Source organism: Prorops nasuta, unplaced genomic scaffold (genome assembly GCF_024137725.1).
Source record: "Prorops nasuta isolate Cenicafe-Biocafe unplaced genomic scaffold, Cenicafe_Pnas_1.2 PNAS00045, whole genome shotgun sequence".
NCBI classification, from domain to species: domain Eukaryota; kingdom Metazoa; phylum Arthropoda; class Insecta; order Hymenoptera; family Bethylidae; genus Prorops; species Prorops nasuta.
The window spans coordinates 189492-212120 of record NW_027116842.1 but is presented as its reverse complement, the minus strand read 5'-3'; the positions used below and the strand labels follow the sequence as shown (position 1 = coordinate 212120).

At 36.5% G+C, this 22629-nt stretch overlaps 2 protein-coding genes across 2 annotated transcripts in view; one reads left to right on the top strand and one right to left on the bottom strand.

The window, feature by feature from the left end:
* The first annotated feature begins 4770 nt into the window (after positions 1–4770).
* Positions 4771–16349, top strand: LOC136784019 (protein cappuccino-like). Its single transcript, XM_066744472.1, has 12 exons — positions 4771–4995; positions 5365–5965; positions 6743–6841; positions 7165–7621; positions 9957–10157; positions 11749–11909; positions 12057–13092; positions 13167–13252; positions 13328–13612; positions 13694–14231; positions 14328–14581; positions 14693–16349. Exons 1-12 carry the CDS (start codon positions 4934–4936, stop codon positions 14861–14863), a joined length of 3951 nt encoding a protein of 1316 aa, XP_066600569.1. The 5' UTR covers positions 4771–4933; the 3' UTR covers positions 14864–16349.
* A 146-nt stretch (positions 16350–16495) lies between these two features.
* Positions 16496–22629, bottom strand: part of shot (dystonin-like protein short stop) — an 82629-nt gene continuing 76495 nt past the window's right edge. Inside the window, exons 38-44 of the mRNA XM_066744474.1 lie at positions 22007–22152; positions 19565–19724; positions 19336–19473; positions 19068–19242; positions 18296–18415; positions 17843–17902; positions 16496–17669 (exon numbers count right to left, since the gene is read on the bottom strand). Coding sequence (XP_066600571.1) covers positions 17513–17669; positions 17843–17902; positions 18296–18415; positions 19068–19242; positions 19336–19473; positions 19565–19724; positions 22007–22152 — 956 coding nt within the window. The 3' untranslated portion in view covers positions 16496–17512. The remainder of the gene's footprint in view (positions 17670–17842; positions 17903–18295; positions 18416–19067; positions 19243–19335; positions 19474–19564; positions 19725–22006; positions 22153–22629) is intronic.

Below are 22629 nucleotides of genomic sequence, written 5' to 3'. Positions count from 1 at the left end.
TACTCAATAATTTTACGCCCTCTAAAACTAAGAGATCTTGGACTTTGGCTCTGTCAGCGCTCGTTAATATTCGTACCTTGCGTGAATGTACCTTTGGATTTAAATGTCTTGACAAACTCCGACTCAAACACACTGCACACATACACACACGTGACACTACCGCTGCTTACAAAGCAAAGATTTTCCATCGAGCCACTTATTATTTCTTATTTCCAAAGTTCAGAGTAACAAATATTCTTTACGCGTCCTTTGCGTTCAAGCCAGAATTTCTTCCGACGTGTATAGTTCTTAAGATTTTTTCGTGCACGATATAAAGTACGAGACTTGACTCTCTCTTTGGGATCATTCGAGCAGGATGAATTAAAGCGCGAGGATCGACGATCTGTCAAACGAAAGAAAGCAGCGCGAACGCTCGGAGGAGATACTACTTTATATCGTGCACCGTGATAAAGGCCCCTCGAATTTGCGTGAGAAACACATGGAAGAAAAAGAAGAAGCGAGCTGATAGAGAGAAGCGTTCTTCGATGCGGCACGCACGACCAATGTAATCAATCCTAAGGCGAGTGATCGACAAGCGTGAATGAAGAAAATAGCGAATGATCGGAGAAGAGAATAAAGATAGTCAAAATATTTTTGCATAACGGAACCTTTAAAAGAGAGAAAATATACGTATATATATATATATATATATATATATATATATATATACACATAAATACATATTATATTATTACATATATGTAGGTATCGAAATGAAAGAAGAAAACGAGCGTTGCCAAGATCGGCGTCCAAGCCTCATTTTTAGAATTGTATAAAAAAAAAATGAATGAGCAGAAATTTATGTAAATAGTGAGAGATAAGCGAAGGAGCGAGCGACGTTACGCTATAAGAACTCATAATGTATATGTATTGATAAACTACGAGGTAATTGCGACAGAGACATTGCGAAGAAACGGATACAGAGACATTTTTGGGCTCGATCGAATCTCGAGAAGAATATTCAAAAAGCTATAGTGACGACATTGAGAATGTTGCTCGTTATGCTCATCCGAATCGGATGACTATATCCAATAGCGTCGGAGAACTTCATTCGATATTACATACCGTATATGTTTCCCTGTTCAACATTTCAGCAAATTGTCTAACGATACGCCCGTCGAGTGGGCGCGTATAAACGAAAATCGTCGATGAATAGCGTAAAACAGCAAAATGTCGATTATACTTTGTATATATATATATATATATATATATAAATATATACACACGACTATCCTACACGTATACATACACATACACACATCAAATTTACATATTAATTATTGTCTATTATAGTTATGACATTATTATGAAATATTATTTGTACAAATTTTATGTTGCAATATAAAAAAAATAAATGATAAAGTGACAGTTTTATCGAAGCGAGTTGATTTGAAACGAATCCTTTCCTGGTGCGCTTGGTTGGAGCTTTATTATTAAGCGGGAAATCGTTGAATAAAATAAATAATTCGCAGTGTATGCTGTGTGCATGGATAAATCGTGGACTTTGTCAGAGGCCACTGACAATCTGGGAGAATCCATCAGTGCGATTTTTCCCCCCTAATTTAATAGGATCTCTTTCTTCTTCCTCGAGGGGAAAGGAAAAAACGTTCAACCTTTAATTATTACGAATTAAGTCGCATCGTGGCTACCGGATGTCATGTACAATTCAAGTCAACGTCTTCGTTCCCACCATACAAGAAAAAAAGTAATTATTTACCCCACTTGATTTCTGAATAGGCGCCTCCATGAGAATCTTTCGGTCGAGGGAGCACAATTTCCCTTCGCGATATCACGCGGCTCGCGTTCTTATTAGCTACCATCATTGGTTTACCGGTAACCTACTCTGCAGTATTACTATACAGTATATCATCTATACAGATATAACAATGGCGGTTCAATCCAATGAAAACCACTGTAAGTGGATGCACAGCAGACGAAAACTTTAATTCTAGTAAATTTCTGTAATTTCAAGAATATCAATTTTATTCGTAAAGATTCATATTACTCGTTTGGTCATGCTTACACGTCTGTTTCTCGGAAAATGGTAAACATTTTTAAACAATTGTATTTTATTCTCTGTTGATAATTTAGAAACAAAAAAAAAGTGGCACTGTATCGTCTTGAAACACAGTTTAATGAGCAATTGGAGAGACAAAAAGAAGCAAATAAGTACATCAAAAAATGGAGATTTTCTTGAATTACTAATTTTGCTAAAATATATATAAGTGTTCTATTTATTTTAGCCTGCTACCTTTAACTACTTTCAAAATTTTTAATGCCCTTATCCAAGCTACATGCAACAAAAGTAGAGTCTTATATTCCATTTATTTTAAAAGGTTAAATTTGCTCTCTAGCTCCACCTTTCAACATTACCGTCAAACACCATCCGTTACCGATAATACCAACCACCAGCAGCTGGTAATAAAGATGAATCATATTTAGTTTACTCTTTCCACGATTAGCTGGCGGCGCTACCGTCGAAAATGATACAAAAAAATTCAGGTTCACTTTTATGTATTATTTCATACAGTAACGTCGTCTAGAGGTGAATACGAAACAAAAAACTCTGTAATATTTAGCATAAAAGATCATTTTTAATACATTTTTCAACATTTTTTTCCCCTCGAAAAAACTGCAATCGATCTAACCGATTTTTCAGATAAATTAATTAATATGCATAGATAAAACCTATCACATTTTTTTGTACCAAAGTCTAATTATGAAGTCGTAATGTGAAAAACTAAATTACTTATAAAAGTGCTAATTATCTTTATCAATCCAAGACGAATCTCAAACCATATATATGTCTCATATCTTCCTGAAGCGTAACACGAGGTAACCTTGAGTATTCCACGTGTCACAAGAAATCACTCTGGTCCCTAAATTAGTCATGATATGACCATATTAACTCACGCTTACCGAAAAATTTCTCTTGATCGTTTTGCATTGCCCTGAGAAGTCTGAACACTGCATTTTGCAGCGATAATCCCTAATACCCTACCCTCTTTCTCAAAACCTTTTTGGCCATAATTACTACCCACCCATAAACCCTCTCGCTTTTCATAGTATTATAACCAGTCGAACCTGTCCTACTGGCGTTACATTTACCGTCAGCTCAAAATTATATATAACTACCTCTTACAGAATATGTAATTAGAAAATTGCTTACTATTCGTAAAGAGGAAATCTAAATGTGACGTTGCTTCAGTGCTTGATGCAGTTTTGTTAATCACACCGGTAACGAAATGTAATAGCAAACATAAAGAATTTATATTTCTCTTTAACAATGGATTACTTGATCAAATAGATAATTCATTGGACGTAAAGAAAATTTTAAACGGTATGAAGTAAAACACACACACACACACACACACAAATGATATGCTAGTATTTTCACTTATCTGATAACTTTTAATGCTTTTCTAGTGTCATTTTAATAAAATAACTGAGATAATGTTTGTAAGAAATATTGAAAATTGACTTTGCCATTATTAGTTCCTTCCTTTTCTGAGAAAATTATCACTAGTTTGTTTTCGAGATTTATATATATATATAATCTCTTACATCACATACCTGAGTGTATTTCAGTGTTTATTTATTGATTATTGGTGCATCCATAAAGGATGAAGCGTGTATTCTTATTTCAATGACAACAATCTACCTCGAACCATTGATAAGCGGTTTCAATAATTCGTTGATAAATTAAAAGATATCTGTATACATATATCAATCTATGCGATATATCATTAATGTGTTGCGTATTTGATAGGTCAGCTTGAATTTAGCGGGATGAGCCTGAAATTGTTCGAGACGAAAAAGGTGAGAAGGGGAAGGAGAGGAGGGAGAAAAAGAAGTAGCGAGGTTTTGGTGCAGTTCCCTGCATCGCGAACGTTGCGGATCTTCCGTTTGGGTCAATGTACTTTCGACCAACTACCGGCTACCAAACCCATCGTTGCGAGAAAACATGCCTACAGGGCTTTGCACGTGTTATAAAGACCATTTGCTCAAAGTTTTTCAGCATTAGCGTTACCTCGACAGATACACAAGTTTGTCGTAAGAAAATATTCTTTATCAACAATACTTGTGTTTACACTCCTCTCATTTTTACTAATATAGATCGTAACTTTCAAAGTTCTTGCGTCACATGCAATTTTGGTACCTCTGCAGATTTCCCTGTATAGCAAAAAAGTTTCACTTGGAACAAGTCTCTTGGTTCACCATAAGATAACGTGACTTGGCATTGTTTGTCATTCGGTCAGATATTCTATATACTATGTACAGCTAAATATATACCGTGATAAGATGCAGTGGATGCAGTCACGCTCTGCTTTGTTTGAATGCAGCCATACGTGAATATTTCGTTGGTCATAAGCGCGGACTGATTGGGTACTCGACAACCCCAAGATTAATGTTGCGAGTTTCGTACAGTGATGTGTTACCCGTCAAACAATTATCCGATTTATATTTTCGCATGCTGTCTGCTTCAGGCTGAAATGACTTTCCAATGTACGCATTGCAAGAGCAGAGGGCATTCACTTATTAATTTAAAATAACGAAGGTAATGAAATAAAACGATTAATTAAAATTTACAACCCAAATATTTACATTGCTCGTTGCACAACTTATCTGCTCTACGCGAAATTAGGTGTAGACATAATTGAACTCTGTGTTATTAAATACCCCTTCTTTTGTCGCCACAACTGTCCCAACATCGTAGACAAAGGTTATGCTTGCTTGACAGCAGTATTAAGCTTTATAGTGTTTGTTGTAATATTCATATGATTAGAGTAATGTGTGATTTCGTATGGAATAATAGTTATTAATTTATCAAGTTTTACAATATTAGGAAATACGTTAATTTAATGTTGTTTTCTTTCTTTATTCTTAATTGTGCATGTGTGTACATATATCAGCCATGGATATTTCAGATGGAACAATAATTCTCATACTTTTAAAGTAAGTCTTGCTCATTTAACATTTCTTTAAAAATCATTAATTTCAGCCTATTTGACGCCAGTGCAATCGAGTCAAATAACACCAACGTTTATTTCGAAATAATACTTGACGTGTCACTAAAGTTACACGACAGTCACGCGAGATCGATATAACCCCTAGAGAAAAGTGTAACTCGAAATGAACAAAAGTATAATTTAGTGTTATTCGTGTTAACCTTGCACGTTTAGACTGTCACAATTCCTTATTGCAATGGTAAAGGTTTGAAAGATGAGAAAAGTCAATGAAAATGTTCTCTTAAGCGGATTAGAGATTATCTGGAAAATAACAGGTATGAGGATGAAACGAAGGAATTTTATTGTTCGAATACAGTAGTTCGGATGAGAAGATTGAGAAGAAGAAGAAGAGCGACAGGCGATTGATCCCCAAGCCTCTATTGTCATTGAGCCGTGTATCATCGGGTCAGGTGTGTTTGGGGTATCGAGCGGTGATGGAGCGGCGCGCGTCGGTGGAAGGCGCAGTCGCACAACAACTGAGGTCATTTTCGTGTGGATTTCTGACATGGGCCGACATCGCCCGGCAAGCTCAGCTGTGCTACCGCTCGCTGCAGATTTTCCGCAACACCAGGAAGTCGAGGAACGCCTCGGACAGGCTTGACCGAGCGGTCCACACCGCAATGGGCAACCTGCAGAGCGACACCAAGAAGAAGGGCAAGAAGGGTCGCGAACTAGCTGCATCCCAGATCGGCCTCGACGCGAGAACCAAGAGTATCGATGGCTCCCGGAGAACGCTCACCGGAAGCACGGACACCCTCGAGGAGAAGCGCCAAACTGCCATCCAGTCCGATCCGAGGCCCTCCTTCGATAAAGTGCACACGCCTGCGAAACGACAGGCTCCCAAGCCGCCCCAGCCCCCCCAGCCTCAGCCACAGCTACAACCACAGTTACAGCCGCAGTCACAGCCCCCACCCAAGGTCAGTCGCCACGTGACGCATCGACGTCAACCATTCTTTTCCTTTCCCTCACTTTGCTCTCCTTGTGTATTTCCTCTGGAAATAAAAAGTACACTCTACACGGTGCTCCCTTCTCGCTCTATTCTCTTCTCTCCTCTATGTAACATGCACTTTGAGAGATAATGTGTTTGCGCTAGTTTATATATACATTTATCTCTCGCAAATCATATTAAAGCCTTCCTCTCCTCCGTTTAGCTAATATATGACCGGAGGCCGTGTTTCGGTCTTTGTTGTTTCCTGCGACGCAACCTCCGGACCGCGTTGGCAATTCGTTATGAAAGTATACACGTGGGAAGGGTGCCCTTTGCGCGTTCAGCGCGAACACGGAGCCACGCGAGATCCGAATTTTACAGGATCCGAGCGAGACATTTGCACGAGTGTGCCCTTTGACGGGTGATCGAGATATACCCCCTCCCCCTCCCGACTGTTTCTCAATGAATCAACACATCAGACTCGATAACCCCCGCGAACTTTCGTAACCGCAGCGCGCTTGTAGTTTATACTTCGTCTGAGAAAAGTAGCCTAGCGCGGGCTTCTCTTCAATAAATGTCATTTCGATCACTCTCGCCATTTAAGTAAATCCCGATAACGGTATACAAAAAGTTTATAGTAAAAGTAAGTCAAGGAATTACGGACGGATCGATGAGCCATTTCTCGATGAACGAGCTCGCACGTGTTACCAAGTAGCACATACCGGAAGTTATACGACAAGTTGCTGATGTTACTTATGGTTTTCAGGTCTCGGAGGAAGATGTTCAAATTTCTATACGGCTCACGAGTCCAGAATCCCCGAAAGGGGAGGAGGAAGAAACTATTCACGAAGAATTGGAAACAAACGTAAGTTTTATAAACGAACGATTTAAAGAGGATGGAATTTTTAAAAAAGAATCTTACGAGATACGTTGATGTATCGAGAGATGAAGGTGCAAGATAAAATGCTTGCGTTAAATTTAATTTCACTCTGGAGGCTTTGAAAGACGTTCGCATAAGTTTCGATCTTCTTATCAGGGATCTACATTTGATTACTATTGGAATGGGTCAGATGTAACTTACGCGCGTAATATACATTGTTTGCATTTATATATATATATATATATATATATACACACACACATACACGCCACGTTAATAAGCAGATTAAAACAATGAAATGGTCACAGGCATCGGAGAAGGCTGCCCCACCATCCCCCGAAGCCGTTGCAGTGCCAGTGTCTGTGTCCGTATCCGTGTTCGTTCACCGAGAGTCAGAAGGCAGTCCAGAGATCCCCACCAGCAGCAACGAATCGGGGGACGCAGATTTTGTGGCGCAGCGGCAGAAAGCACAGTCGGTACCGTCGGAGGCAGAGATAGTTGTGTCTACTACGAGCTCGACGACGTTGGTGGTAACGGATTCCTGGAGGTTCGCCACCAAAGGTGCATCGACACCCCCCAGTCAGGAATCATCGAGCGACAGTGTCTTCACGGACCCCGAAGACTCCATCATGATTGGCGAGACCAATCTGTCGAGCGGTCAAAGGACTCAGCGTCTGAGAAAATCCGACACCGGAAGAGACGCTACCACCTTCACCATTGCCAAATACAAAAGGAACAAATTCTCTTCGGCAACCTCACCGATCGGTGAGTCGCAATGTCGTATGTGTGCCATGTTTACTCGAGAAAATCAATTGCTTCGCGATTCTCATCTTCGACTCCTTTTCTCCCGCTGGAAGGCACCATTTTTTCCGAACGCCGAGACAAACCTTGCGTGCATGGAGAAATTCAAACAATACTATCTGTAAGTCGAATCTCGTTTTAACCGGACGACGTTAAAGTTCAAGAACGCGAAGATGCTGTAATCTCTTTGCTGGAAGATGTTATTCATTCGGCATTGAATCCAGACACGTTCGGATTATGGCCAAACTTGATTCATATTAAAATTCTATTCATACCTGTTTGCATATTCCGAATGAATTTCAACGCGCCGGATTATGTACGACGTAGCGCTCTTTCTTGCTGTTTTTATTTCCACGGAGAGTTCTCACAAGATGAATGTATTATAGGAGCAAAAATTTTTTTATACTTCCACCGTATAGGAAAGAGATATATATATATATATATATATATGCGGTATAATTTGTTTTATCATGAGATTAAAGGCGCGAAACACTTGGCTTTGGTTCATGTTGGCAAATGATATTAAAGTGTTTGACGCGCTCGACAGGTTGACCGGTGGATTTAATTTTATTAGCGTACGGTGCTCTAAGTGCTTTTTACGACGGGATGTACTCGCTGTGGGAGAGAGAGAGAGAGAGAGAGAGAGAGAGAGAGAGGGCCAAAGACGCGCGGATGAATAGATGGGGACGAATGGTCCGTCGTGTGTCGACGCTTTCGTTCTCAACGAATTCACCCTGCGTGACTGACATAAGAGCGTGATTCACGCTACGTCACGAGTTCCTATTTGTACGGGAAGGCCGGTTATCGTGACTCGTGACCTTCATGGCAGAGGTAGTATTGTGTTTGCTGTTGTGATAGGGTCTTGCTTTCACGACGATTATGTGCATCGAGAAAAAAATGTTGTATTATCAAACGAAACATAGTTGGCTAAACTATATGCCATGAGGTTAAATATGGCGAAATAAATGTGACGGCGGTTTACCTCACGGACAAATACAGTCCGGAGATTTCATTGGCTCAACTACGAGAATGATTTAGTAAAATTTATTACGAATTAATAGATATCTTTTAAAATTTGTCAGATCGCAAAGTTAAAAAAATGTATTTTTACATGATATACGCCATTAATTCAAATACACAGAGCTTCTTGACTTTATTTACATATAAACTTAGTATAATATATAATAAATTTAGAAAAAATAACAATCATTAGTGTAATTGTATTTAGTGTGACTAAAAGTAGCCGAACTTGGTAGTTTTATTTTTGCTTCTCATGCAGAGTAAGAGGAAGTACAATGACACGAGCTCGTAATGCACAGTTATGCCATGTGGCAAATGAACATCTCGGTTTAAGTGTTGCATCGCATGCAGAAGCACTGAATCACTCTCTTCTTGGGTTCCTTTGAATGTATTATCGATTTGTCACCAAATTGCACAGGTCTCGCCTCATTGATTCTCGCTATTGCCTTGCGTTAATAATCAATGGTGTGTAAGTTTCGAGACAATAGATACGTGGGATGGGAGACCGATCGTTTCAAGGGAGGTTCTCTCTGTAGCCGTAACTGCTCTAATCGTTGGTAAGAATTGTTGCTGACACTCGGCAAATCGATTATTCCAGGGGCTTGTCAGCCGAGCAATTTCATTCTTATTGCTGTTGTCGTAATTGTGTCATTCACCGTCCAACCCTTTCCCACCGATCGGGCCTCGAATTCTTCGATACGATGATTTTGACCGGTGTGCATCTGGAACTGGGAAAACATTCCAAACGAATATTGCATGACCGGGAGTATACATACTACGTCTAAGCGAACTTCCTGTGTTCTAACAATCACGTGTCGTATTTAATTGCTTTGTACGAACGACAATCGCGTATGTGAATAAGGAAAGAATTATCATTTCAATTGTTTGAGAAAAATATTTTTCATCGTACTCTTATATTGCATTCTGTTCTTGGGTCGAATAAATTTTATATAGGTTTACTTCAAATATTTAATTATTAATGTGCACCGAGGTATTAAATTGTTACGAGTATTTACCTTTTATTAACATTTTTATATTCGTGGAACGCCATAGTAGCTTTTAATGAGGGGAAAATATAAAGATTGATCCGTTAAATTAGGGGAGCTAGCGGTATTACGGTTGGATAATTTGGCTTCGAAAATGCCTTGTCGCGCTTGGCTAGCTTACCTGTAAAACTATAATTATTCGACTTCCTTTGGCCTGACCTTTGAACGATTTTTTTTTTTTTTTTTTTTTTATTGCACTTTCAAAAAAGACAATAATGAAATTGTAACTTCAGGTGCACAGTCACGCAATGGGCTGCAAGTGACGCCACCACAAAGGAGGCATAGCATCAACGAGAGCTCAGCTGGTGACAGTAAAATCCTTAGGCGAGTTGCCAGCCTTACCTTAGATCGAGCAACGCACGAATCCAAAAAGCATGCATCTCCCAGGCTGGCGCCACAAAAACTGGATTATAAGATGTACGAGAAGCTTCAAGGTAAAGATAAACTCAGAAAACAATTATTTTTTTATTCGCTTCTTTGATCCAGTCAATAACGAATTGTGCGTGATTTATGACATTCGAGATTACATTTTCAATGTTCTTTAAAGTCATATTGATTATCTATGTATCCTGTAATTAAGATTTAGATTGCAATACGAAAACATATAATTAATCACGATGTTACAAATATCGACGTTTAAAAGTTCATTATTGGAAAGTAGTATATCAATGATGAAAACAAAAAATTCAGCTTTTAGAAGTGGCTATAGTATAATTTTGATTCCGATATGGTATTGATAGCTCCTTCAATGGCAAAATTATCGATAGCTTTTAATGATATATGAATCTGCAGTCATTGCTGCCGTAGCAGCTATAGAAGCCAAACTCTATTAATCTTTTAATACTTCTCTTTTTTTTAAATCACATACCTCATCGGTATTTCTTTATTAGTTGATAATGCTTGTACCTCTAAATGGGGTACATATATCCGTATTACGATAAGACTTCACGATAAGATTCTCGCTCTCAAAGCCCATGCATGTCAGTGTGCAAACTGACTTCGCAATGTAATTTTCTTTCCTCGAAACAGTCAATATAATTCTAATCCAGAGCCGAATAGCTAATGCACGTTTTCTCCGAGTCTGTAGTTTGAACGTTCCATTGTGATAATATAAGACTTTAATCAGTAATGATTGTTGCTAAAACGCTGTATTGTACCATGATTTGTTATAAAACTGTAATAGAGGTAGTTTGAGTGATTGGTGATAACTTTAATGAATTTTTTCTAATAATAGTATCATGATCCAGTTTAAATTTTAAGCAATAGACAGCTCTAAGCCTCAATAATGTGCGCCATGTATCATCCAAAAGAAAAAAATAATAATTTAAAAGAATTTTGCAAAATGAAAAAGCAAAAGTTAATATTACTGAAACCAAAGGAACTCGACAGATATTCTGCTCATACTATTCATTTAAAAATCTCAATTGTGGCCAGAATGCGGATAACAAGAGGTTAGTTTTTTAGATAAAACAGAATTTAAAAAGTCTACTTTACATAAAACAGATATTCAGAGTAGCGTGGTAATAATGTCTGGAGTACCTTATCTCAATGATGGCCATAAATGTACTATATTCGTATCGAATCGTTGACTCACGAGAATTAAGTTTACAATAATAACATCTGTAATATATGTTAAATCCTTGATTTATATATTTTAAATTAAAATGGAAAAATTTCAGTACGTTTGCTGCAACCTTTTCAAGGAACGAAAGGTAGCGGTATAGACTGAAACATAATTTGAATCAATTGTAAAATTACGGGCGTCTCGTTGTTGAACCAACCGCATCTGTGCGTTTCGAAACTGGAGGAAGCAATAAGTCAGTAAAAGAGTCATTGTCTCTTAGCGATAGACGTAGGTAAATACGTAGGAACACACCCACGTGTATTTAACAATCAACATATGTAGACGACCAAAAAGAAACTCCATTACGCAAGGAATTGATCCTTTTGTTTATATTTTTTGAGTTGTTCCATCTCGAAGAAGAGTCATCATTCGTTTCATAAACAGGCAGTTGCTCGTTGCAGGACAGCATTTGCTGGAGTTATTGGTGTCTTCTTTACCTGATCACATCAAGTCACAAATCACCGAAAGAGAGTTGAAACAGTTTGGATCAATCTTTGGAACGCACTTGGTGTCGGCTGGCATCCTCAAGCCCACGTCCGAGAAACACACATCGAAATTCACGGTAAATAATCGTATATAATAATTATGATGCTTGACCAGTCAGTAACGTTTGTGCATGAAAACAAGACAAAAGTTTCTGCAAATTTTAAATCAATTATTCAATTAATGACTTTGTTTATTCGTACTGCTATTATCTCATAATTTACAGGCAGACCAATTATATTACTGGACGAATCGAGAAATACCCGAGTCGACACAAGCCAGTTTAAAAAAAAATCATAATGAAGAAGTACAAAAACTTCAGGCAGAGTTGGTGATGCTGCGGTCAGAAGTCGAGCGACTCCGGAAATTAGTCGATGAATCTAATTGCCCTGTCGATAATAAATCTACTCAAATCACGCATAAAACAGATATACCACTGGACCCTGGTGTGCTTGTTAATGAAAGCAATGGAACTACCAGACATGGTGTTAATTTTACTGAAAGTTCATCGGAAAATGTTCTGCCTGCAATAATGGAAGTGGAAAAATCGGTAGGAAATGAAGAAAATGACAATGAAAAGCTAGTTAATGAAAACGACGATACTAGGGATCGAAGAAAAGAATGTTTACGGAATAAAAATATTAGTATTAATTTAGATACATCTGTGCACAAAGACCCAACGAAAAAATTGCCAAATAACGATAAAGGGGTCCAAAGTTCGGTATCAAATTTTGGATCGATTATAAAAGGAGCGCATCATATCGAGCCATCGCGTCCAATAGCACCACCACCGCCGCCGCCAATGCCTGGAACGACTGCTCCACCACCACCTCCACCAATGCCTGAAATGACGACTGCACCACCACCACCACCACCACCACCACCACCACCCCCAACAATGCCTGGAATGACTGCTCCACCTCCACCCCCGCCAATGCCTGGAACGACCGCTGCACCACCACCCCCACCTCCACCAATACCTGGATTTGCACCTCCACCGCCTCCAATGCCTGGAATAGGATCAGTGCCACCCCCACCTCCGCCACCACCACCGATTTCTGGAGCTTCGGGACCACCACCACCGCCGCCTCCACCGGGAATGTCATTACCACCACCACCACCAATGCCAGGTATGGGTGCACCAACAGTGCCACCGATGCCTGGTTTGAGTGGTCCGGTTGCACCAGCACTTCCAGGTAAGAGCGGACCAACCCCACTGCCAATTCCACCTGTCGGAGGATGGAATCCGCCGAGCAGAACAAGTGAGTTATACGTTAAAATAACTCTCTCGTTAAACAACAAACGTCTCACCTTTCCGCTTATACGTTGGTTATAGTCATGAGAAAGCAGCCCATCAATCCACAGATACCTATGAAACCGTTATACTGGACCAGAATTTTGGTGCCACCCTCCCCTGACGAGGTATTTTCTTCAGATTAATTTTCCAAAACTTTCACAAGAAATTTTATTTAACACGGTATGTTTCCCTTTGTGCAGGATTCTCTTTGGGAGGAGATAAAGGAAGAGGACGAGTTTAACGTAAAGGAGTTTGCCGAGCTCTTCGCTCGACAAGTGACCGAAAGAAAATTGCCTAAGAAGAAGGACGAAGAGGAAAAACCGTCGAGAGTACAAGCGGCCAAAATATTAGATCCAAAGAGATCAAAAATGGTCGGAATTTTGGAGAAGAGCTTGCACGTAGATTTTAGTGAAGTAGAGAATGCTGTATATAACCTGGACACAAGTGTAATTAGCTTAGAGGCATTACACCAAATTTACGAAGTTGTAAGTAGCAAGGATTCCTCATTGTTTATTTTACGTCATTCGTTCAGAAGGAAATAACATTTGACTTTTGTGTTATTGTAGCGACCAACCGCACAGGAATTGGAAGATATAGCCGCGCACGAAGCTACCTTCCCACATATTCCGTTGGATCAACCAGAGCAATTTCTCAAAAGGTTATCCAACATAAAACATTTCGCTGAAAGAATTGCTTGTTTGATGTTTCGCTCAGAATTTCAAGATGCTATTTCGTCGGTGGAAACGAAACAGACCAATATACGCACCACCTGCGATTATCTGAGAAACTCCAATTCCTTGAAGAGAATAATCGCTTTGATTTTATCTTTGGGTAATTATATGAATGGCGGCAATAGAATGCGTGGACAAGCTGATGGTTTCGGCCTAGAAATCCTTGGTAAATTAAAGGATGTCAAATCAAAAGAACCTGGTGTTACTCTACTCCATTATTTAATACGATTGAGATTGGCTCAAGAAGTTAATTATAATTTCGACGAACCTCTGCCATTGCCTATTCCAGAACCGGCGGACATTGGTGCTGCATGCGAGATCAATTTTGAGGATATCGCGAAGGAGCTGGACAGATTAGAAGGACAATTGAAAGGTACTACATTTCCTCCATCGGGTATGAAAGATAAATCTTTCAGAACAAAAAGTCACGATTTAGTTTTGTTTTAATTATTGTCATTTATTCTTTAAGCATGCAAAAGAAAATGTGATATTGTGGTCGAATCTGATCCTGAAACGGCAGGACCGTTTAAAAAAGAGATGGATGCATTTTTTGATAGGGCTACCAAAGAATTGGCTAATGAGAAAGAGGGATTGCTTGAAGCAAAATTAAAATTTAAGAACGTTATGAAATTCTATCATTACGTGCCTAAAGGAGCCACTTTAGACACGGCTGATCCAAAGGATTTTTTCATGCTCTGGGCTCCTTTTTGTGAAGATTTCAAGGTAAATTGTTTCTTTTCTTTTTTTTTTTTTTTTTTCAAATAGATTTAACATAATTTTAGAGAGTAAGATGAAAACATGCTTAGCATATACTATATCAATATTCTTTAATAGGATATTTGGAAGAAGGAGCAACAGAGAATACAAAAGGAGAAAATAGCAGACTTACGTAAGAAATATAATACCTATTGCAACGAAAGAACGAAAACAGTCAAGAAAAGTGCAACAGGGCTAAAGGCGCGTATCCAGAAAAAACTGGCTAGTAAACAGCAATCAAATAGATAATTTAACTAAAAAAAATATTTATCATGTAACAAAGATACGACTTAATATAATAATATCGTAATAACTTTTTTATGAAAGAAAACAAACTGCATTGTAAAGGTGGAATTACACGGCGTGTGGCGTGCTGCCACTCCACACGCCGTGTATATAATGGCACCTTGATATTTCTCTTCTTTTTTTAAGAAAACGTTTCGTCGAATTGGATCAATGACTAAGGGTTGTATCAATAAACCTAATTAGGATTAAATTTTGGCTGAGGAAATACTTAAGACGAAAGCCGAGCCAAAAATTGTACTGAAGGTTAAAGTGGGACGATTGATCTTATTCAAGATCGTACTAAGCTTAAATTCCGTTTATTGATACCGCCTTAAATTTAAAGCTCTTTTGGCATTTTTAAAAGTTTAAGACTCTTATATGTGAAGCAGTATTTAATTATGTTTGTGATATAGTCTATATTACTAGTCGATCCTTGCAGGAACAAGAGATCGCTAAGGAGTCTTTTTACATGCATGCGATCAAGTTTCGGATGCTCCGTCCTTACTTTCCATATTTGTTTATAAAAGAATCTGTTATATTTACTTATCATGCATTATTCAGTATTAAAAATAAATTATTTGTATTTAAATCTATTAATTTTAGCAATATCAAATTTTGCTCTACACACGATATTCATTACGATAAAAGGCATGAAAAGCAAAACTTAATTTACTATAAGAGCAATTAAATTTATACGATATTTATCTTTAACATGCGCCTATTGTTATAACCTAAATAAGTTAAGCTAACGTTGTATTTATTAAACGAGAAGTTGATACTTAATAAAAATTTTTTATACGGAGTTAATAGAAGCTTTTCTTATGTTGTGCTGTTACAAATATTCCAAATTACTTACCTGGTAAATTCATCGTGCAACTATTATCGAAGGATTTGTAAGAAACACACGAAAGAGTAAAATAAATAAAATTAAATACTTTTTTTTATGCTGGGTTACACTAAATTGCTGCATCAGAATAATTTCTTGGTTGTGTATGCAAACTTACAGCTCTAGCTATATAACAATTTGATGTTAAGGAAAAAGAATATTATGCAAAGTATTAATTGTATTACGTAGTATTAAAGAGGCAGACTATTTTCGGTATAACAATTACATTCATAATAAAAATAATATTAAAGTTTTAATTTTGATAAAATATTAAATAAGTTTAGCTGATTGTTGAAAACTTTGAAATAGACTTTCATAGATAATGCGGCAGTAGAACTGGATTTAAAATTATAAAAATTACGTTTGTAGTTTGTAATTTGTGTGAGATTAAACATAAACTAAAAGTCTATTCATCGTACCATTTTTGCTTAAATTCCATGTTTCATATCAATAATTATTTTCTTCCAAAATAAAATCAAAACTCGTGTAAGAGAAGCCAAATTTGTTATCATACATTCTCCTGCTGTTATTAGATGTTGCTTTCATTACTTTGGTGAATTACGCTTGCACATCTTCGCTTCGATAAGCAGTAACACATAAATGGAGAAGACCACAAAAGAAAATGTACTCTCAGATTGTTTAGAAAAACACAGTAAGTAATATTTTATCGAAAATGAAATAGGGACAGTTTAAAAGAAAAAGTACAGTAGTAAGAAATAATAAATCTATAAACACGCATACATTACGGTATAGAGACTCTTTCAATTAGGTAATATTAATCATATTACATTTTATAAAAACGCGTACATTGAAGCGAAATAGAATTACAAATATTAATCTTTTAACAGCTTCGAATACAACTAAATTAATTAGTACGTTAAAATTTTAACAGAATTAGATTAATACTGTCAGTATTACCGCGCGACGCACTCTATCCTGTTTTATTATGATGTTGCGTTTAAATACCCCGAACCGGAGAGATGTGATCGCATTAGGTAAACTGACTATATTAAGCTAAAAGACTATAACCTAGTTTTAGACAAATATTAATAATACAATTTATAACATAAGCTGATGTTACAAATCAGTGTTTCATTCTATTTTTTTTTCCTTTTTTTAAGATTGGAATAATAGTGCCTAAATCGACATAGGCTAAAAAAAAATATTTTTCCATTAGACCTGGCATTGTTTGTTTATAACACTTCAATGGTGCTCCACAATTAAATATTTATACTTAAATAATAAATAAATATTTGTAAGCTCGTATGATCGAAAACAAGCCAAAGTTACCTTTTCGCGAATATTTAAGAGATTTAGTTCTCTCATAATATGACAATGGCAAGTGCACTATAAAGTACACAAATAACAATTTTGTTACACCAAACAAAATTATTATCTGTTTTAAAATATTATGCCTTGATATATATATATATATATATATACATATATATATCTGTATATATAAAAACTCTGTTTCAAACATTTAAAAAATCAATAGCATTTGGCATAATTATGCATCTCAAAAGATTACAAATTTTTCCTCACTTTCATCAATTATCTGAAATTTCTGTCTGAGTTTAAATATTCTCTGTTGATAGATCATATTGCAATATCATTATGCTTTCAACAATATATATTTATATTAATCTTTGCTCAATTTTTCTAATTTAATTCTTTTCCTGTTTATAAGTCACGATCGTCGATTATTTGGATATGTCCATAGTGTATTACAGTCGGAATGGCGCTCTTTGATCAATTGGGGTCGGCCTTCCTTTCCTCGACAGGGGTGTCGACACAGAATTATCAGAAGCCCCCGATGGTTTTCTGGATAATTTCGTTGATGGCGGTAAAGGTGTACTGGTACCACTTGACGGTGTCCTTGTTCTATATTAAGAAGTAATTTGTTATTCTCCAATTATTCATCTCTTGTTCTCAAAATATTTACAACATATACAATAAAAAAATGTGGTAACCAAAATTTAAATAAAATATTTACACTTGCTCTGAATGAATTTTCAGAGAGATGAATATTAAAGGGATGATGGGAAATGAATTACCTAGCTTGCTTAACAGCTGATGGAATATTAGTTGCTGAATTTGTACAGACGGAACTGCTCCTGTCAAGGCGAATAGAAGTTTTAGTTAGTTGGTTAGTTTTCTATACAAAACTAAACTGAAATTATGTGCGAGAATTAAAATTATTGTGCCAATTGAAACTCCATTTTTTAATTATTATAGTATGCCCACCAGTACAAACAAAGTGGAAGCAATCAAAAATTGATAAAGAACAATTTTGAACTTCTCCATGAAGTAAAAATTTGTCTCTTTCTCTCTTAATAATAGTAAAAATTAAATCCATAGACACTGTGCAAAATAGAAAACGTAAAGGTGGCGAAATACTTCTATTCAATAAAGCACTAGGTATATGTTAAAGCATTATTGGCATGAAGAAACAAACAAACAAGAAAAAAAGAATGAAACACAGAGGGAAGCGAAAGACCCATCCATACCCAGTAGAATCAGTAGAAATAGTGGAGTGGTTGCTTTGAGTTGAGTGAGTTGAAATATTGCTTGTTGTTGACTGAGGGGATTTTATATCCGGCCCGACATAAACAGGGATCCTTGAGCGGCTAAACCATTAGATTCATGAAATATTATCTAATTCCTGCGGTAGCTTATAGCCAATGTATTATTAGACACTAACAAGAAGATACATGTAAAATAATTTTCCCAAAGCATTGGTTAGTGCGATATTTCAGATATTAGTATACTGAATGGCCTGGCGACACAAATAGTAAGCCCAAGCCAACACACCCTGCATTAATTACGGTTAATATTATTTTACCTAAACGGTGTTCCGACACCAGTCAATGTGGGTATACTCGAAGCTCTATGGATTGAGCCAAACCTAAAAAATGTTATTAACGACGACTATAATGCGGTATTATATGAGATACTACTGAACCGATTGATTGGCGAAAATTCATTGTCCTCCCATTGAATATTTGTATTACTTGGTATCTATTATAAACTTATGCAGGAAAACTATATGATATAACAATATGCATCAACTAACACACAATTAGAAATAAAAACGTCTAGCAAAAACCTACTTTGTAAGAATTATCACGTGTTATTGATTGGGAAAATAAATCTCAGGTTTTCTATGCATGTATTTGCTGCTGACTTGCAGTTAGATTGTTATGCTATTAGCTTAATGCAAATCTTGTTGTATTTCATGAAACGTAAATTTCTCATTTGACTGTAAGGCAATCCTCTTACCTAGAAGGTATGCCACTAGCTGGGCTTGAGAGGTCGGTTGGTGTTCGTGGCCTAGAACTCGAGCCATTGACGGGTGTAGTTAATCTCTTGCCAGACAAGCTGTTATGTCTGCTTGATGATGCTGTAGTACTAGCAACAGTCCTACGAGGAATCCTACTAGGGGTGCCTGAATCGTCTGTTTCACACAAAAAATTATACTCTTAATATTCAGTTTTTTTAGTAAAATAACAAGGTTGGTATTTCACTTTTTACTATAATAGATTTTTACCTGTGCTGTCTAACGACTGACTGGATCCATATCGACTGGGAGGTTTACTTCCTTGTCTGGAGGCTGGCCTGCTGCTTGGTCTACTCGTAGGTCTCGATGTTGGTCTTGAGGCAGGTCTGCTCGATGGTCGGCTACCACCTTTCAAAATTATTACAAAGATATTAGACAAATTCCTAATCGCAAAGTTTTTATATTTTCCCAAGGAAAAGGGGTAAAAACTTTAAAATACCTGGCGTGAGAGAGCTCTTGTATGGAGTACTAGTTTTCCTTGCAGATATTCTAAAGGAACTTTCATTGTCGCTAAGACTATCTGGTGTTCCGGCACTGAGGGATGAACGCGAGGCTCGTGATTGTCCCATAGGAACGCTTCTTGCGCTGCGCTCCCTCACCTAATATTAAAGAAAGAATTTATTTTAGCGAATAACTCTAAAATAGTAATTATTAATAGAAATAATACTATAAAGCACTCAATTATTTGAATAGCTCATTAATACGATTGTATTTGTTACTTGAGCACAATATATCTAATCAACAATCAATATATATACATATATTAACTTTTATTTAAATAATATCAAAATGCTTTATACTATTTCTAGAATGACTGAATTATTTGACACAAACGAAATAATGTTTAGAAATAAAAAGAAAAGATGGGTTAATGTAACTTTCGATACAAATTACTTACGTAGCTACTGCTCCTACTATACTGGTTTTGCTCGATCAATTTTATTTATGGTTTTTATAGTATTGTTAAAGGAATCAAATTATAGTAAAACGGTATAATCGTAAATATAAATAAACCATTTTTTACCATAATTAAAATTGACTTGAAAATAAAATAACATGCAAACTTACCACTAATACTTGAGAGAGGTAGAGTAGTTTATGATGATTCGAAGTATCTCCAATTAACGCCACTAAGCACGCATCAATATAAGACATTGTTACGTATTTTTATTGTACTACCAAATATTCTAATCTTTTAAAACAAAATATTGAAATTGATTCTATATCCTATTTTATTATCATTATACATTTAAACTAAACGTCTCGCTTGATTTTAGGTAATATTTTTAAAATCTGCAATATAAGTTTTTTTCATAGCTGTCAGGATCTGAGCTTTCTCATGCTCCAAAACAAAAACTGTTCGTCTTTATATATAAAGAAGTATTTTGAGGCATACAGATATTAAATCAGTAAAATATATAAAATTGAATATCGAAAATAAAATTATGAGGTGAATGATAATTGCAGCATTAGCGATTAGCAAATAATGCTCGTATTGCATATATATATATATATATATATATATATAATTGCTAAACAGCATAAATAAATCAATAAAAAGTGCCTACTCTAACCAAGAAAATACGCATGTAAAGTCAATAAATAATACGAATAAAATTATAGTTTTTTGCTGCGTGCATAATGCTATATGCATTTCAAGGTAGCGAAATAAAATCGATTGTTGAAAAGTGTGGCATTGCTCCTTCTCTTCATATAGGTTTTCGGCTGAAATCTTATTAGAAAAGATCACAACTTGGTAATCTTACACAACGCAAACCTCACAAAGATTCATGAAAGTAAACATCACGCAAACAGCAGTAAAATCATGAAACAATTTGTTATTTACCCAATGATAAGAGGGAGCGTGCATGTGGAGAGGATACGAGCACGGGAGATCCTCCTTTTGCCTCAAATTCTCAAATATTGGCATCAGCTGGCTCATAAACTCCTCCGCTATATCACAGACCATAAACGTATCTATGATGATTATTTGCGTACTTTTGTATTACTGACGAAATGACATTTGGAATTACGAGTCTTTAGCCATCTCAATCATTATTCATTACTCTATAGCATTAAAGTATCCTTCGCATCCTGTAGGAAGTAGTTTTTGAAGGAAAAAATCTACATTGAGATTCAACAAAACTGGTTTTGCCTTTACAGTCGATGCTTCTTTTACAGCCAACGGCTTCATAATCATCACGCAATGAATTTTGTATCGCATCTCCTGAGGTATTTCACTTCTTTTTCCATTTATTTAATTTAATTAATAAAACAAATTGTTTAAAGACTACTTTTTCTATCGACGAAAACCCCAATAAAATAATGATCGCAGTATACACTTTACCTATAAGTAATAAGCACTTATCTCGAATAGCCAAGCTAATTACAATTTTCCGCGCTCCATGCCCATGCACACAATGTGTCTTATGAGAGAATCAAGCTTGAGGCATCAAACCTTGTACTTACCAAAAGAATGCAGCAAATCCTACTGACTCCATAGATCATTTAGGGTGATAGACAGAGATGGGAGGGGACGAAGAGAAAGAAAGAAAATGATAGAAAATAGAGAGAGAGAGAGCAAAGAATAGACATTGGTGTGCAACTTAGTGCATATAGAGAAGAGTAAACGGAGAAATCTATGTTTTTGTGAAGAATCAATTTATAGATACATTATTTACATGCTTATATATTTAGTTTGAAAATTGCATTTGGAGAATAAAAGAAAAAAAGGAGTAATCTTATATTGCACATCGGTAAATCTCTCTTGCACAAAAATAAAGATTTCTGGTACGATAAAAAAATAATATTGTAAGACTAAGAGAAAGAGAAGATCTTGATTCGATCGCGGTCTCGTTCCGAGCGGATCCGACTATTTTACCTTTGTAATTGGCCCGGCGCTGGACAATTGCGAACGCTGTAATGTCGAAGTTGGACTTGGCTTGGATCTGAATGCTGTCATACTCTGGCTGACACCGTCCGCCAAAATGAATTGTTCTCGTAGCTCGATATTCGTTCTTCCCTTGGCTATAGTGTGTGACGTGCACGCAGTAAGAAGGAGGGCATTATGGGATGCCAGGAGATGTATAAGGAGGTGCCAAAGATTATGTACAAAGAACAGAGAGTTAAAACCAAAAAGATAGTTAAGATAAGAGATAGTACGCAAGAGAAAATTTCAATGCAGAAAAAGATCGGAAAATGAATTTAAGAGTAACAGTATGACAGTGGATACAGAGAAAACAAAGTTGACAGATAATTTTTACAGATTTACAATGGCAAATCATGCAAGTCAAAGTAGCGTATGATAGTTTTTTAATATAATAATAAAAGAATATATTTATAAAAAAATGAAAGATGAAAATATAGCACGTATGTATGTGTTTGTGTGCGTGTTTAAGTGTAGTTGTATTGTGAAAAAAAAGAAAAAAAAACAACATATTTAGAGTGAATAAATGATATAAAAACATATCACAAGTAAAAAAAATAACTTAAATCCTAACAGTC

What these genes read in the sequence shown, in the direction of transcription:
- LOC136784019 (XM_066744472.1), top strand. Translation starts at nt 4,934, where the DNA reads ATGTGTGTACATATATCAGCCATGGATATTTCAGATGGAACAATAATT. An exon ending in AACACACATCGAAATTCACG is followed by an intron (nt 11,910 to 12,056) that starts GTAAATAATCGT and finishes CATAATTTACAG; the next exon opens with GCAGACCAATTATATTACTG. An exon ending in ATTAGAAGGACAATTGAAAG is followed by an intron (nt 14,232 to 14,327) that starts GTACTACATTTC and finishes TTATTCTTTAAG; the next exon opens with CATGCAAAAGAAAATGTGAT.